The sequence below is a fragment of the Balaenoptera borealis genome, assembly GCF_965194805.1.
Source record: "Balaenoptera borealis genome assembly, chromosome: 20".
Lineage (NCBI taxonomy): Eukaryota > Metazoa > Chordata > Mammalia > Artiodactyla > Balaenopteridae > Balaenoptera > Balaenoptera borealis.
In genome coordinates this window covers 36,405,035-36,421,258 of record NC_138879.1, presented here as the reverse complement: position 1 = coordinate 36,421,258, position 16,224 = coordinate 36,405,035, and the positions used below count along the sequence as shown (strand labels likewise).

The window sequence follows — 16,224 nt, the reverse complement described above, 5'->3', positions numbered from 1 at the left end:
AACAGTATGGGTGGCATCCCCTGCTAATAAATAAAATGCAAAAAAGATGTATGTAATAACCTTTATAAATAAAATCAAGTCACATATTCTTCATTGTACATGTGATCAGAGCCTGACAACAGAAGCACATAAACTTGTTCTAAGGAAACAAATCTTGAAGAGAGACTAAGAGTAGTTCTGGATGTATATATCAACATATATGTATAGAAATCCATGAATTTATTGAAGCACAATAAATTGGGGTGAGTAAAGAGAAAAATGAAAGAGAAAAATGATTTTTTGAGTATTTACTAAAAATTGTCTCCATTAGATACAATAAATAGATGGCATATTTCTGAGATTAAAAAAGTGGTACAGAAAAGTAGTTATGATAGTGATAGGGGATGCCAAATCATTTAAATATCTATAAAAGTCTTCATTTAGTTGAAGTATCTGAAATGAGGAATAATTATATCAAAGGTAGGAAACTAAGGGTTTTCACTTTGGATCAGATGATGACAAATAAGGAGAAATGACTGAAAGGCAGGTTATAAACCTTGAAAAAGGAGATCATATTTTAGAATCAGTGATAGCCAAGTTGGGAAATGTTGGGTATAGTGGGTCTTGTACCCACTAGTTTAGAAATGAGATAGTAGTAGAAAGTTAAGAGAAAATTTTTATGATCAAAATGTGGAAGAAAAGGGAATGGCATCTATAGAGAGTTATATAACCAAAAATAGTTCTATGAGCCCAGAGTGTAAAGGACGTGTAAAGGAATTTCAAGTACAAAAAGAGGCATATTAGACATACGGTCAGAACTGTGAGAATAGTTAAGAAAGCCAAAGGCTAGATTGAGCTGAGGATTCTGAAAACTTCTAAAATAACCAAAAGGGCTTTTAAAATTATTTTGGGAACATGAAGAACAAGAAAGGGATGTCTACTTAGGGCAAATGGTCCTTTGTTCATAAACAACAGAAAGCAAACAAAGTAAAACGGTTCAGTTATTATCTTGCTATGATTTTTATCAAGTTGAGTGGTTTTTCATTTGGAAGGATAGAAAATGTATATTTGAATTGATAATACTTAAAAAAAACTTGAATTGGTAATATTAAAAAATAAATAGGGAGATAAGAACAGAAAAGGAGGTGGAAGGAAGGGAATACATATTAATTTCCTGATCTTTTTAGTTGCTGTTAAGACACTGAGGTTTAAATATAGTTAATTGTAAAGGTGACCATCAGAAGAAAAAAAAAAGGACTAAACTTGTTCCAAATAGAAAATAGCAAAACAACCCCTCCCAAACAAAAGTATAGCAATAAATAGAAAATTAAAAAGGCATTAAAGACAGAATGAAAAAAAAAAAAAGAATGTATGGTATCCCATCGATGCTCTGAAACATTTGTATTAAAGAAGAAAAATTTCTACACATCTTAGACTAGTTAACTCGTGGAAAAACTCTTTGAAGTTTTATTTTATAAACAGATGGTCTGAAATCTCTTGAATTTCAGAGATAACAATGAGAAACATGGATTCATGCAGAACGAAGTCTTGCCAGAATAATACCATTTCCTGTTTTTGAGACAGAAGAGGGAAATTCTGTTACTATTTGGGCTGCGGTAAGGCCTATAATTGTTTTTCATTTATCCATGTGAACATTTTGGGCAAATGTTGGCTTGATAAATGAAACCAGGTGGGGTGTCCAATGGCCTCATGTGGCTATATAAATTAAAATTAAAAGTAATTAAATAAAATTAAAAATTCAGTCCTTCATCTACTGATTGGACAGTGCAGATACAGAATATTTCCAGCATCACAGAAAGTTCTATTGGACAGCGTTGCCCTAGAGATTCTGATTCTGTAGGTATGAGGTGTTCCAGATCTGGCAGTCTCTCTAGAGATGACCTATATAGTTAAGCAGATTTGTAACTATTTGAGTGATTCTTCAGGTCCTACCTCCTATTATTTCCTCATTAACCCTGTGTTTCAGCTAGCCTGTTTTTTGGTGCTCTGTGAAAGCCCCTTACAACTTGCCTTCGGCTTCTCTTGTTTTTTGTTTTTTAATATATAAATTTATTTACTTATTTTTGGCTGCGTTGGGTCTTTGTTGCTGAGCGTGGGCTTTCTCTAGTTGCGGCGAGCAGGGGCTACTCTTCGTTGCGGTGCGCACACTTCTCATTGCGGTGGCTTCTCTTGCTGCAGAGGGCGGGCTTCAGTAGTTGTGGCTCGCGGGCTTTAGGCGCAGGCTCAGTAGTTGTGGCGCATGGGCTTAGTTGCTCTGCGGCATGTGGAAATCTTCCCAGACCAGGGCTTGAACCCGTGTCCCCTGAATTGGCAGGCAGATTTTTAACCACTGCGCCACCAGGGAAGTCCCCTTCCCTTTGCTTTTGCTGCTCCTACCTGCTTTTGTGAATTCTGTTCACTGATTGTTTTCTCAGCATCTGTTCTCTCTTCCTGCCTAAAAGATTACTGACTCTCTTGAGATGTGTGCCATTCCTCAGACTCAGGCCTGAGGTAAAGTTGCTGCTATCCTCAGCTTCAGGGGTGTGCCTGATTTGCAAGGGGAATGGATTTTCCTTTAACTAACATTGGTTCAGAAATAGTTTTGTAACCCAAATGACATAGGAGGGAAAGTCTGAAAGTAGGAAATTAGGAAGAGTTTCCTCACTGCTGAGAGACCCCTGGGAAGAGAAAGCTTTACTTCTTCTAAACATTGTGCACAGATGTGATAGCTAGCACTGATAGAGCCACTTTCCTGTCAGCTTGAGGATAAAGCCACCATCAAGGATATCAGAGCTGTTAGATGGAAAAAACGGAGTCCTTACATTGTTGAGCATAAACCAGCCCTGAAACCTGCCCTTCTTCTGTATTTATTGTGCAATGATAATACATTTTCTTATTTATCCATTTTGAAATGTCTCTCTATTACTTGCAGATAAAAGCATATTAATTATCCTTCAAAATTTAACCCAAATCTCTACTTCTGAAGAAACTTCCAGACTATTTTTGTTCCCACTTCTTTTTCAAAATACTTTTAGAATATGGTGTTCAAATGTGACTTCCTTGGTTCTGTTAAATTACTGTCCTTAAATTGTTTGATTTCTTGGTCTTGTTTCTTCAATTTAATTGCAAGTTCTTTGGAAACTCAAACATCAAAGTAGCTTGTATATAGATAGCCAATATGTATTTTTTCCTTGCCTTCCTAAATTTGTGATTACATACATAGTATGAACTTATGGAAACATTTATTGGTGTAACAAAGCAGAAGTTAATTTAGCAGTGTTTAAAGATGTTTTTAAGTTTTTTAAAAATTTATTTTATTGAAGTATAGTTAATTTACATGTTAATTTCTGCTATTCAGCATAGTGATTCAGTTATATACATATATACATTCTTTTTCATATTCTTTTCCATTATGATTTATCACAGGATATTGAATATAGTTCCCTGTGGTATACAGTAGGACCTTGTCGTTTTAAGGGTTTTTGAAATAAAGATTTTGTCATTTGTTTTGTAGCTCTTACCACTGACTGAAGAAGAGAAAACTGCCGCAGAGCAATTAAGAGCTCACATGTCAGACTTATGATGAAGAAATGGACTTGCAAAAGGGAACTCTAATGGGGAAGAGATCAATTCCAGAGAGATTTAGGAAGCTGTCTTGTTAGCATTCGATGACTGTTGGTGGCGGGATGACAAAGGAGATTTGGCTTGGGTTACTGGATAGTGATGCCTTCCACAAGAGAGGGGAATACAAGAAGGGCAGATATTGTACTCATAATGTTCAGCCAAAGGGATGGAATGGAAATAAAGAGTTTTAAAAAAATATATGCAGGGGGCTTCCCTGGTGGCGCAGTGGTTGAGAATCTGCCTGCTAATGCAGGGGACACGGGTTCGAGCCCTGGTCTGGGAAGATCCCACATGCCGCGGAGCACCTAGGCCCGTGAGCCACAACTACTGAGCCTGCGTGTCTGGAGCCTGTGCTCTGCAACAAGAGAGGCCACGATAGTGAGAGGCCCGCGCACCGCGATGAAGAGTGGCCCCCACTTGCCGCAACTAGAGAAAGCCCTCGCACAGAAACAAAGACCCAACACAGCCAAAAATTTAAAAAAAAAAAAAAATGCATATACACTTAGTCTTGTAATTTCAGGCAAGTAAGTCTCAACACCATTTTGTATCTGTTTTTGTATAATCAGGATAACACAGATGTCCTGGCCTACTGTAAAAGAAAATTATGTACTATCAGTCAGTCAAATGTGAATGAACATGCTTTGGAAATTAAAGGATAGGAAAAAAATTTGTATTATTTTATACATATGTATATAATTTTATTATTGAAAATTCTGATTGCAGATGTGGTCACATTATTGGTGAGACTGTTAATGTGTGACTTAACAGTCTCCCATAAAACCTAACTTAGTAATAAGCTGGCTTTTCTGTGACAGCCTCACTTTTATTTTTGTCCTATTCCTTCTTCCTGCTAATGTTGAGCAGCCTGAGCTCTGCTTTCAAACGCTGTTTTAGATTGTCCCTGTTATACTTCAATACTACCTTTGTTCTCCTCTGGTCTATATTACTGTAGTTGTTCATTCTACTGTATATGAAAGCTAAGAAACTGAAATGAGAGGGTCACTGGCAACCGCTACTTGCCAGTTTGTTTTGTGTGTGTGTATGCGCACGCGTCAACTTCCCTATTTATTAAAAAAAAGAAAAAACTAATGGCAAGTAAATATGAAAGTAAATCATGGTATATCTATACAACAGAAGGTCAAGTTACCAGTAAATTATTACTGTTAATGTTCTGGGAAATGCTAAAGCTATGCTAAATAGGTAAGAGGAGAAGCAGATATTGTAGCTTTGTTGTCAAGATTGGGCTTTGGACTCATACCGGAGATGTAAACACAGGTTTTAAATTCTAGCTGTACGACCCTGAGCAAACCACTTGACTTGTGTGTGTCAGGATGGCTGGAAGCACAATAAGATGGTAAAGTATTAGGGTTTGATATTTAGTAATCCTTCAATAAATATTTCTATATATGTCATAAAAACAAGGCATTGAAAGATTAGGAAAAGTGTATCAAATGTTAGTTTTACAGGTTATACAATTATACTTTAATTTTAAAAGAATTTTTTCTGTTATGTTATTAACAAACTTATAATAGCTGACAGGGTTGGAAGAGTAGCTTCAGTTAAAATTGTCTTGTCTCCAGGCTCACTGAATGGATACATAAACAAGACCCATATATATGCTGTCTACAAGAGATCCACTTCAGACCTAGGGACACGTACAGGCTGAAAGTGAGGGGATGGAAAAAGATATTCCATACAAATGAAAATCAAAAGAAAGCTGGAGTAGCAATACTTATATAAAAAAAAAAAATCGTCTTGTCGCTTCTGAATATCTGGAGAACAGAAAGTAGCCCCCCCCCTTTTAAATTACAGATAAATAAGTCACACCTTAGTAACATATTATTTTTCTTCAGTACTCAGGCAGTTAATATTGAGGAAGTTCCTGTCATGGTATGGCTCTGGGATGTGATGGTGATGGTGGGATTGAAAAATGGTGGTATCATGAAGAGGTCTTAACAAGTTACTGGTGTTAAAGGGTTTTGCTTTCAATCAGAAAAAAAACTAGATTGTACTGTTTTTCCTCTATGACTTCCTTCACAAGTTACCTTCTAAGTGTTGGTTCTTCCCCTCATCCCTCTTAAAATTGCTCTTGTTTATATATTCATTTATTTCCCAAGGTTCATTTATTGCCTTTTGGGGAATGATTCCCAAGTATAACTTATTTCACTAGACCTAGATCCAAATTTCCAATAAAAACCTCTACCTGAATATTCAAATTGAGCATGTCCAGAATATTTAACTGATTTTCTTATTTTGTTAACAGCAACTGTTCTGTTAGCTGGAATTAAAGTTTGCATCCCTTTATCTTCTTAGTTAATAAAATCTATAATTCTATAATCTATAATTCTTTGAAATGTTTGTTGTATCCAACCTTCACTTTACCTTCACTCTTACTACCTAATTTAGACCTTTTTTATTTCTCATCTGGATAATTGTTTTCTCCTATGTGACTACTAGTGTTTTTATGTCTTAAGTTGTGATACAAATTAATTTTAATTAGGTTGTATTTTAAATACAACTTTAATTTTGAGAAATTAAAAAAATATAAGTATGCTTATTCTCCCAAATAACTGCAACTTTTTCAGATGTTTCTACATGTATACAAATTAAAAAACATTTTAAACAAAAATAGGCTGATACCATACACTGTAGTGCAGCTGCGCCCTTTTTTTTTTTATCTTAAATATATTTTTGGTATCTTCGTGTCATTCTTTTGAACAGCTGTATATATGAATTTACCATAATTTTTACCAGTTCCTCTTTTATAGGCATTTAAGCTGTGTAATACACAAGTTAGGAGATTCGGAGGGTGGGTAAAGGAGGACGGCAAGGTCAGCCTTTCCTTAAGGAATTCTAATAGGGCACGACAGGTTTCTCAACGACACACAGCAGTTTAGCATCCTGCCAACTAAATTTTTTTTTGCTTATGTTAGCCAGAATCTGACTTAGTGCTTGCAAGCAATGACCCCTAATTTGTTGTACGGGTTTTCTAATTTTCCACTGTTATGAACTATTGCAATAAATCTTTAAACATTTTGGGGCTCTTGGGCAAATATATCTATTAGTATAAGAACCTATTTTAATATTTATCATACATTGTAATTTTTCCTATTTGCTTTCTGCTATGCTGGGTTGCAAAGACCGCTTCTCATTACCCTTTGAATCCCAAGTAGTATAGTACCGTGTTTCACAAGTAACTTTTTAAATTGGGGTAAAATTCACATACCATAAAATTAACCATTTGCCGTTATTAAAATGTACAACTGAGGGCATTTTAGTATAAAAGACATGCACTGTCACCTCTATGTAGTTCCAAGACCATAAATAATTTTTGCTGAAAGAATTTTTTCAGGCACAATTCTTCCGAAATGATATCTTTGTCCATGGCTCGTGTAGTTTAAAAAAATTGTTATGCCCACTACTTATAAGAAAGTCCAAATGCTTTGATATTTAAGAAATTCTTCCTAGATAATTGTTGATTCTCTTCAGGTGCATTCAATTTCGGTTAAGTGTAACAGTTGTTTGCAATAAACTGGAAAGGAAAAATTAAACTCAAATTAAGAATTTGATGTACGTCCTTTGCCTCACACCTTCAATTTCTGCAATCTTTAAACATTTCTTACACTAGAAAACTGTAGAAAGCAGACGCCAATATGGGAAAGCTGAATACAGCTGATACTCTTGCACTTTCCACAGTCTCACGGCGACAGCTCACCTCAAGCCCCAAGCAATGCAGGGCGAGTGTGGTTGGGTGTGGGTCTGACGTCTACACCGTCCGTGGTCCCGTCCTCCCACTCCCGACTCTGAAATTACCGCTCTAGGCTTCACAATCTGGAGCTTTGCTTCAGTACGTGGGGCGGAAGTCTTAAAAACCTGAGAATCTGGGCTTGCTCCCCGAGAAAGAAGCACTAGCCACGAATCCTCTGCACCACAGTTTCTCAAGGTGCGGGCCACAAGTCACCTGCAGCCAAATCACCGAGAGAATTTGTTGAAAACGATGATTTCGTGGAGCCCCACCCTAGAATCACGGAGTCCGAATACCTAGGGGTGTGGCTCCGGAGTCTGCATTTGCCACAAACCCTCCAGGTGGCTCCAGCCTTTGGCGCGCAAAAGTTTGAGACGGGTGGACCGCCGCCCCTCCCCTGAGGGGGACGGGGCGTGGTCAAGCGCCGCGCCCTCCTCCGCCTGCGCTAACACGGGCCGAAGGCACGCAACCCTGCAGCAGCCAGCGGCCAAATCTCGTGTGCTCCCCTGCACCGCGGGAACTAGGCGCCCGCCGCTGGTCTGCTCCCTTAGTGCTGCGGCCTGCGCGCATGCGTGCACGCGGGCCGCGCCTTTCTCTCACCGCACCTTCCGCTACCCTGGTTACCGTTGGTGTTTGCGAATTCCCTGCGGCAACTTCGTCGCGGAAGACCAGCGCCGCCGGGCTCCAGCTGCGGTTTGATAGGCGCGCGCCTGCGTCACGTGGGCAAGGCTCCTACTCGGTCGCTGGCGGGCCGCTCAGCCGGGAGGAAAGAAGCTCGTGGCTACCGCTCACGCTCCCACTGCGCCCTAGGGCTGGCGCGCGGATAAAAATGGCGAAGTGGGGGTAGCTGGCGCCGAACCTGAAGCGATGGGGCGCGCAGGTGGGGCGGTGGTCGGAGACCCCTAATGTAGGCACCCGGCTGTTCTCCGCGGCGATTTGACTTGGTGACCTCAGGCCGGCGCCTAACAGGTCAGACCACGGACTCCGCGGGTCGCGGAGCGCCCCGCCGAGAGCCGGAGGCAATGGATGAACAGAGCGTGGAGGTGAGGGGGCTTGAGGAGGGTGGTGCTTAGTCTCCCTCGCCACCCGCTGAGCGTTCTTTATTCGAGGCGCTTTGCCCTAGTCCACCCTCTCGTAGGGCGCCTTGCCCTAGTCCCCCCACCCCGCCGCTGCCTTTGTGGAGGGGGCTGGCGCAGGGCGGAGGACGCCTTGCTCGTTCTGCAGCCCTCCGGCTACCCTGTGCTCTGACCGTTCCCGCAGTCAGGTGGTGCGTATTCTGGCGTTTTCAGGATGTCTTGGCACCGGTACTCATCCCCACAGGGTTTCTGCAAACTACAGCCTGTTCAAAGGAGAACTGCAGATTCTTTAGATGGACGTGCGCTGCGACTCGCCACCAGTTATTACGAGTTTTTGCGCGGATCCAAATCTCCCTCCGAATGGATAATCATTCCCTCCCAGCGGTACATTTTGTAGACATCTGCCCTTCCTAGATTGAATGAGGATATAATTTTACTATCCTGTTTGACTGTAGTTTTCCAGAGCAACTTATTCTTTTTATATATGACTCTTGTAAACGATGATTTCAAACGTTTGGGGTATTTACGTTAAGGCTAGGAACTTAAAAAAGATTGCTTATTGGACATAATTGTATAATAATTGTCAAGACTTGAACCTTGCAATTACTAAAATACTAAATCCTTGATAAGGAACAACTATATTACCTGGGCACTCCACTTGAAACTAGTTCATCCAATGGTCGTATTGTCCCCCGCCGTAGCCCCATCCCCCAGCATCTGCATCTCACAGATTCTTTCTGGTCCTGCAGAGTCATGGTTAGACTCATGAGTAATTTTCTCCTTAATTCCTCATGTAAAAGTATTATAAAAGTTTTGTAACCTTACCTTGGTTTTAGAAGAGTTTAATTCCTCCGGAATGGAGTAAAAATAAATGTGAGTACTGTAAAAATAAACTTAAAATATATAATAACCTACATTTAATTATATCTGTTTTCTTGTCAGATACTTCCTAAATGGATTCATCTGAGGCTGGCAAAGATAATACTGCTTCTTCTGTTTACGTTTTTTTTTTTTCCCAAAGCCTTCATAGAGCTACCACCAAAATTCTCCATACGGACAGAATTTCAGGCTCAAATAAGTAGCTAGTTGGTTGCAGCAGCATGGCAGAAATTCAGAGCAGAAATTCAGATTTCTGGATTCTGAATTACATTGTTTCTTGATCAAAGTATGCTGCCATTAATGTATCTTTTTATACTTAAATTATAAAAGCAATACATCCCCCTTGGGGAAATTGCAGAAAAAGTCACAAGTTCATAGTGTTCATACAGTCATAGTTTGCCTTTTTTTTCCTTACTGTTATACATCATAAGGGGTTTTTTTGATCATTAAACAATTCAAAAATATTTCTATGACTGTCATAGTCTATGTTAACTCCTGTAACTTAATATTTTGACATTTGGGCTATAGCCAGATTCTTGCCATTATAATTGATGTTTCTGTGAAAATATTTGTGCATGTCTATGTTTGCATTCCATATTCTTTTCTTAGACTAGAACCACTGTGAAGCTTAGAAAAAAGGAAGCATTTTTTCCCAGGAGATGTTCTGAGGGAGATGTTCTGGACCTTGACTAACCAAGTCCTGATATGGAATATAGTTAAAACTGGGATGTTATCAACCCAAAATAAATGTAATTGTCAGGTGAATTATTGCAAGCCTGCTTTTTACTCATGATTCAGTAGCGTAATCTGGTGAACCTTATATCTTTTATTATTTTCAGAGCATTGCTGAGGTTTTCCGATGTTTCATTTGTATGGAGAAATTGCGGGATGCACGCCTGTGTCCTCATTGCTCCAAGCTTTGTTGTTTCAGCTGTATCAGGGTAAGTTATATCTCTTTTTACATACATTTAGTATATATAGGGTGTATTGTAAAAACCATTTTCTTTATCTTGTTTTAATTTTACATTTTATGCCCTTTTAAAAATGTCTTAAATGATTGTTTCTTAATAGGGAGACCATCAATGTATATTGTTTAGTACTATGGAGATGAATAATCATCAAGTCATAATTGCCATGAAGTGTCTGGAAACCAAAGCCCAGTGTAATTTTAGTATATTTACATTATTAAATCACTGCACATTTAACAAGTACTTACGAAGTGCTTACCTGCGTTGTGTTTGGGGTTGAGGATACTAAGATAAGTGATGGAAGTGCCTGCCCTGCAGGAGCTTACATCTAATTGAGAGAATGGACTCTGTGTTTATATTGAAGAATGTGTAGTGTCATAAAGAGGCACTCACAAAGTGCTATGAGACTCAGGAGGGAGAGTTTATACTTGTTTGATGGGTAAGATAGAGAAAAAGCTAGTAATGGGTTAAAAGGCACATAATAAAATCATATAATCTTATAGTTAAAAGAGACCTTAAAGATGAATATAATCCAGTAGCTTTAAAAATTGAATGTAGGTGACCCCCAGAAACAAAATTATGAGGAAGCTTAAGATGTGAAGCAGAAGAGCTTATTTTGGTTGTGTGGGGGGATTCTGTCGCACATCTGCAGGCCATAGTTGAAAACTGCCTGGCCCACGTGACTCTTAGTCGATTATTTCCTTTATTGAGAAAGTCAAAGTCATCTAACACGCTCATCATCTCAAAATTTCTCTGTGGTTCCTTATTCCTGCCTGAGGAAGATAAATATCCCTCTGTCAAGAGTAATATCTGTAACACTTAAATCATTTGCTTCCAGTCACACATTTAGCAAATGATGGAGCTGGATTTGAACCCAGGAAGCCTGGGTCAAGAGTCTGTGTTCTTTGGCACTACATGTCTACAGAGGGCCTAAGTTACATACCATGCTGGTTCTCCCACTCATGAACTGAGAGACTTGATCTTCTTAGTGTTGTTTTCTCAAACAATAGAATGTGAATAACAAGATCTTTCTCACAGGATGGTTGTGGCGTTAAATGAGATAAGCTAAAAGGTAATTTAGAAACTGAAATGTAGTTAAGACTTCACCTTCCAATGCAGGGGGTGGGAGGTTCGATCGCCGGTTGGGGAGCTAAGATCCCACATGCCTCTCCACCAAAAAACCAAAACATAAAACAGAAGTAATATTGTTACAGATTCAATAAAGACTTTAAAAATGGCCCACATCGCGACTTCACTGGTGGCACAGTGGTTAGCAATCCGTATGCCAATTCAGGGGACACGGGTTCGAGCCCTGGTCCGGGATGATCCCACATGCCATGGAACAGTGAAGCCCTTGCGCCACAGATACTGAGCCTGTGCTCTAGAGCCCGTGAGCCACAACTACTGAAGCCTGCGCGCTTGGAGCCCATGCTCCGCAACAGGAGAGGCCACCTCAGTGAGAAGCCCACGCACCGTAGTGAAGAGTAGCCCCCACTCACCACAACTAGGGAGGGCCTGTGCGCAGCAACGAAGACCCAATGCAGCCAAAAATAAAAATTAAAAAAAAAAAAAAAAAAAAGGTCCACATCAAAAAAAAAAAAAAAAAGGCTGATGGTGGACACTTGTTTAAAAAAAAAAACTAAAATGTACTCTTCATTTGTAAGGTGTTGTATTATTCTATTGTAAAAATAGCAACTCATACATATCATTATGCTTTATAAATGGTAAAGCTGAATGAAGCTAGAGAAATTAAGTAATTGGCCTCTATCACTGTAGTTAATTTATTGGTAGAGTAGATCTGGACTCAGCTCTTTTGATGAAGGTTCAGCATACATATGATCTCTGGTTATTACCTTATACCTCACTGATTCTTTTTTTTTTTTGACATGGACCATTTTTAAAGTCTTTTTTGAATTTGTTACAATATTGCTTCTGTTTTATATGTTTTGGTTTTTTGGCCCTGAGGCATGTGGGATCTTAACTTCTGGACCAGGGATCAAACCCACACCCCCTGCATTGGAAGGCGAAGTCTTAACCACTGGACTGCCAGGGAAGTCCACTCATTGATTCTTCATTTCTTCACTTTTCCTCTTCCTCCTCCTGTTCCTTACAAGTATTTATTTCTTAAATATTGTGCTGGCATTCTCTATTATGAAGTTTCTGGGAAATTTTTTTCTACTTTGAGAAATTTGATTTACTTTTGCAGGTTTAACTATCATCTGTGTGCATGGCTCCTAAATCTATTCCTTCAGCATTGACCTGTAAATGTCTTATCTGATTGTCCTTCCAGCATCTTGAACTTTGTTCTAGGTCAAATTCTTCCTATTATTTTCTCAAATTGACTCTTTTTGAATTCTTTTTTTTTGTTTGTTCTTTTCTACTAATCAAACTTGAAACCTCTGGTACCAATAATTTTTAAGTCTTGTCAGTTATCTCCTAGTGTCATTTATATCTGTCCTACCTTTCCGTTCTTATTATTACCATCCTAATAGAGAAATACAGACATCTATTACCTCATGCTTAGATAATTATAGTTACCATCTAACTGATCTCTCTGTCTTGAGTCTTTTTTTCTCTCGTCCATTTTGTATCCTGCTGCCGTATTGATATTTTCCAGTAATGTCATTCTTTTTTCCTCCCAGAAGCCTCAGAGATTTATTGCCTGAAGGATAAAGTCCAAGAACATTAGCCTTATATTCAGACCATCTGAATAATCTGGTTCTAACCTTTCTTTTTCAGAGTTGTTTTGGTTCCTGAATTCACCATTCATTTGTTCGTTCATTGAACAAATATTAATTGTGGACTTGGAGTTAAGCACTGACTTCTTAAGGAATTGACTTGTTTTCTAGTTGGGATATAGGCAAAAAAGTAAATAGCTATATGTTAGATATTCTTCATAGCATAAAGAAAAATGAAACTGGTTGAGGTTATAGAGTAGGGACTTTGAGAGGTAACTGGCAGGTTGGTAGCTATTTTAGATAGAATAGTCTGGGAAGGTCTCTCTGAGTAGATGACATTTGAGCAGAGACCAGGATGAGAGTGATGGGAATATGTAGGGAAAGAAAGTCCCAGGCAGAGAAATCAGAAGGGCCAAACGCCCTGAGAAAGAAATATGTTTAGTGTGTTGAGAAGTACCAGTGAAGCAGTGTGGTTAGAGCAAAGTGGACAGAGGGAGAGAGGGAAAGGAAATGAGTTTGAAGATGTAGCTAGAGGCCTTGGTAAAGACCTTGGATTTTATTTTAAGTGTGCTGCTAGCCATTGAAAGCTTTTGAGTGATTTGAAGTAATTAATGTTTTGAAAGCTATCACTCTGGCTACTGTGTGGAAAGAGGACTGTAGGCAGATGGGGGGAGAGTGAGGAGAGCAGTTAGGATGTGCTTTATTAGTGAAAGATGGATGGTGGTTTAGACCAGAATGGTAACAGTGAAGGTGGTGAAAAATAGGGCAATTCTGGATATGTTTTGAAGGTAGAATCAATGGATTTTCATACAGATGGGATGTGAGGAAAGTTTTTTACAGCATCTGGGTGAATGAAAGGTTTCCTATTCTGAAATAGAAAAAACTGAGAGAAGAACAGATTTGGGTACGTTATAGATGTAAAAGTTTTGTTTTGTTTTGTTTTTTTACTTTTAAATTACGTTTTACTTAGTAACTACAGAAAACCATTGTTTTTGCTAGTGAGAGCAATATGATTTTTTATTATTAATTAATTTATTATTGGCTGCGTTGGGTCTTCGTTGCTGCACGTGGGCTTTCTTTAGTTGTGATCGGGGGCTACTCTTTGTTGCGGCGCGCTGGTTTCTCATTGCGGTGAGTTCTCTTGTTGCGGAGCACGGGCTCTAGGCACGATGGCTTCAGTAGTGGCTTGCGGGCTCAGTAGTTGTGGCACACGGGCTTAGTTGCTCTGCAGCATGTGGGATCTTTCTGGACCAGGGCTCAAACCCGTGTCCCCTGCATTGGCAGGCGGATTCTTAACCACTGCACCACCAGGGAAGCCCGTGGTATGATTAAATATAGTTCTTTCTTTTTAAAAAAAAAAAAAAAAATTTGTGACTCTGTGATACTACAGTTCAAAATTTTGGACTAGTTCACTTTATTACAATACTTGTAATTTTTAAAATCTTAAAAAAATTTAGATATAATTCACATAACATAAAATTCACCCTTTTAATGTATAAAGTTTTCTTTTTTAATATGTAAAGTTTGAGATGTTTATTATACATCTAATTGGAGAGGTTGACAGTTGGAAATATGAACCTGGATTTGAGGAAGGGGAATGAACCTGGATTTGAGGAAGGGGACGTTAGAGAGATTGAATAATTAGCATATAGATAGTATTTAAAGCCAGGGGACTAGCTGAGACCATCAGATTACCTCCTGTGGGAAGAGATTTTTAGGTCTGAACTCTGGGTCACTCAATGTTTAGATGTTAGGAGAAGGATTCAGCAGAGGATAATAAGAAGGAGCCAGGAGTGAGGCATCACAGAATTCAACTGAAAAACATGTTTCAAAAAGGAGTAGTTTAGGGCTTCCCTGGTGGCGCAGTGGTTAAGAATCTGCCTACCTATGAAAGGGACACGGGTTCGATCCCTGGCCCGGGAAGATCCCACATGCCGCGGAGCAACTAAGCCTGTGTGCCACAACTACTGAGCCTGCGCTCTAGAGCCCGCGAGCCACAACTACTGAAGCCCGCGTGCCTAGAGTCCTCAACAAGAGAAGCCACCGCAATGAGAAGCTCGTGTACCACAACGAAGAGTAGTCCCCGCTCGCTGCAGCTAGAGAAAGCCCGCACACAGCAACGAAGACCCAACACAGCCATAAATAAATAAATAAATAAAATAAAAAACTAAAAAAAAAAAAAGGAGTCGTTCAGCTGTGTCATATGGTTCTATATGGTTCTAGCCTGGGAATTGACCATTGGATCTGATTTTTTTTTTTCCTTTTTTTTTTTTTTTTTTTTGGCTGTGCTGCGCAGCATGCGGGATCTTAGTTCCCCGACCAGGAAGTGCGGTGTCTCAACTACTGCACCACCAGGGAAATCCCTTGGATTTGAGAATATGTAGGTTCTTGGTGACCCTGATAAGTAGTTTCAGTGGAACAGTGGGGGCAAAAACTTGATGTCAGAAAGTGGGAGGAGAATGAGACAGCAAGGATAAAAACTGTCACAGAATCTTGTTGTAAAGGGGAGAAACAAGGTAGTGGGTTGAAGGGGGATGTTGAGAGTCATCTTTTAGGAGAAGGTTTATATCTTCCTGGGACTGAACCAATAGAGAATAATTGATGCTAGAGAGACGAGGGGTAATTACAGGAGCAAAGTCCTTGAGACGCTGAACACTCCACACAACCACATTGTAATATTGTTTATTTGAATGCTTTCCCTTCTCTTCCATCTCATCTCTGTTCATTTGTCCACAGAAATTGAACTATCTTTGACAGTCCAGATACTTGTGTCATTTTAACAAACTAAGGCCCAGACTCATGAATAGACTTGTCCAAAGTCACCTAGTAGTTGGTGACAGACCAAGACTAAACTTATCCCCAGGCCAGCACTCTACCCGCGACTCCCTGATGCCTCCACAGGCGTACCCAAAAGCAGGAACATTGGCTGTGTTTTCAGGCCAGGTCTTCATTTATCTAGCTACACTCAGCTGATTTTCTCTCAGTATCTGTTCCTGTTTTGTATTTTTTCCCGTTATTTTGCCCACATCTTTCTCATCCAGTTTTTTCTTACCCCCTGTTGATTTTTAGTATTGGTAGCAATTTGCCAATAATTATTGACTTTGTTTTTAATTTTTCAGCCTTTTAAAATTAGGTATATTTGACATACAATAAACTGCACATATTTAAAGTACACAATTTGATAAGTTTTGACAAATGTATACACTTGAAAAACCATCCCTACAGTCAAGATAATGAACATATCTCCAATCCCCAAAAGTTTCTTTGTGCCTCTT

The 16,224-nt window shown here is 39.3% G+C and overlaps 2 protein-coding genes across 15 annotated transcripts in view; both read left to right on the top strand.

Annotated features, from left to right (window-relative positions):
- SKA2 (spindle and kinetochore associated complex subunit 2) overlaps positions 1–5,819 on the top strand; it is a 31,786-nt gene extending 25,967 nt beyond the window's left edge. Inside the window, exon 4 of the mRNA XM_082372110.1 lies at positions 3,494–5,819. Coding sequence (XP_082228236.1) covers positions 3,494–3,562 — 69 coding nt within the window. The 3' untranslated portion in view covers positions 3,563–5,819. The remainder of the gene's footprint in view (positions 1–3,493) is intronic.
- Positions 5,820–7,928: 2,109 nt separating this feature from the next.
- TRIM37 (tripartite motif containing 37) overlaps positions 7,929–16,224 on the top strand; it is a 283,770-nt gene continuing 275,474 nt past the window's right edge. For 7 of the 14 annotated variants that reach the window (XM_082372003.1, XM_082372006.1, XM_082372005.1 and 4 more), the window contains exons 1-2: positions 7,931–8,391; positions 10,143–10,244. In XM_082372003.1, coding sequence (XP_082228129.1) covers positions 8,371–8,391; positions 10,143–10,244 — 123 coding nt within the window. In that variant the 5' untranslated portion in view covers positions 7,931–8,370. Of the gene's footprint in view, positions 8,392–10,142; positions 10,245–16,224 lie in introns of all 14 variants that reach the window. The other 7 variants (XM_082371998.1, XM_082372001.1, XM_082371995.1 and 4 more) reach the window with 3 other exon arrangements.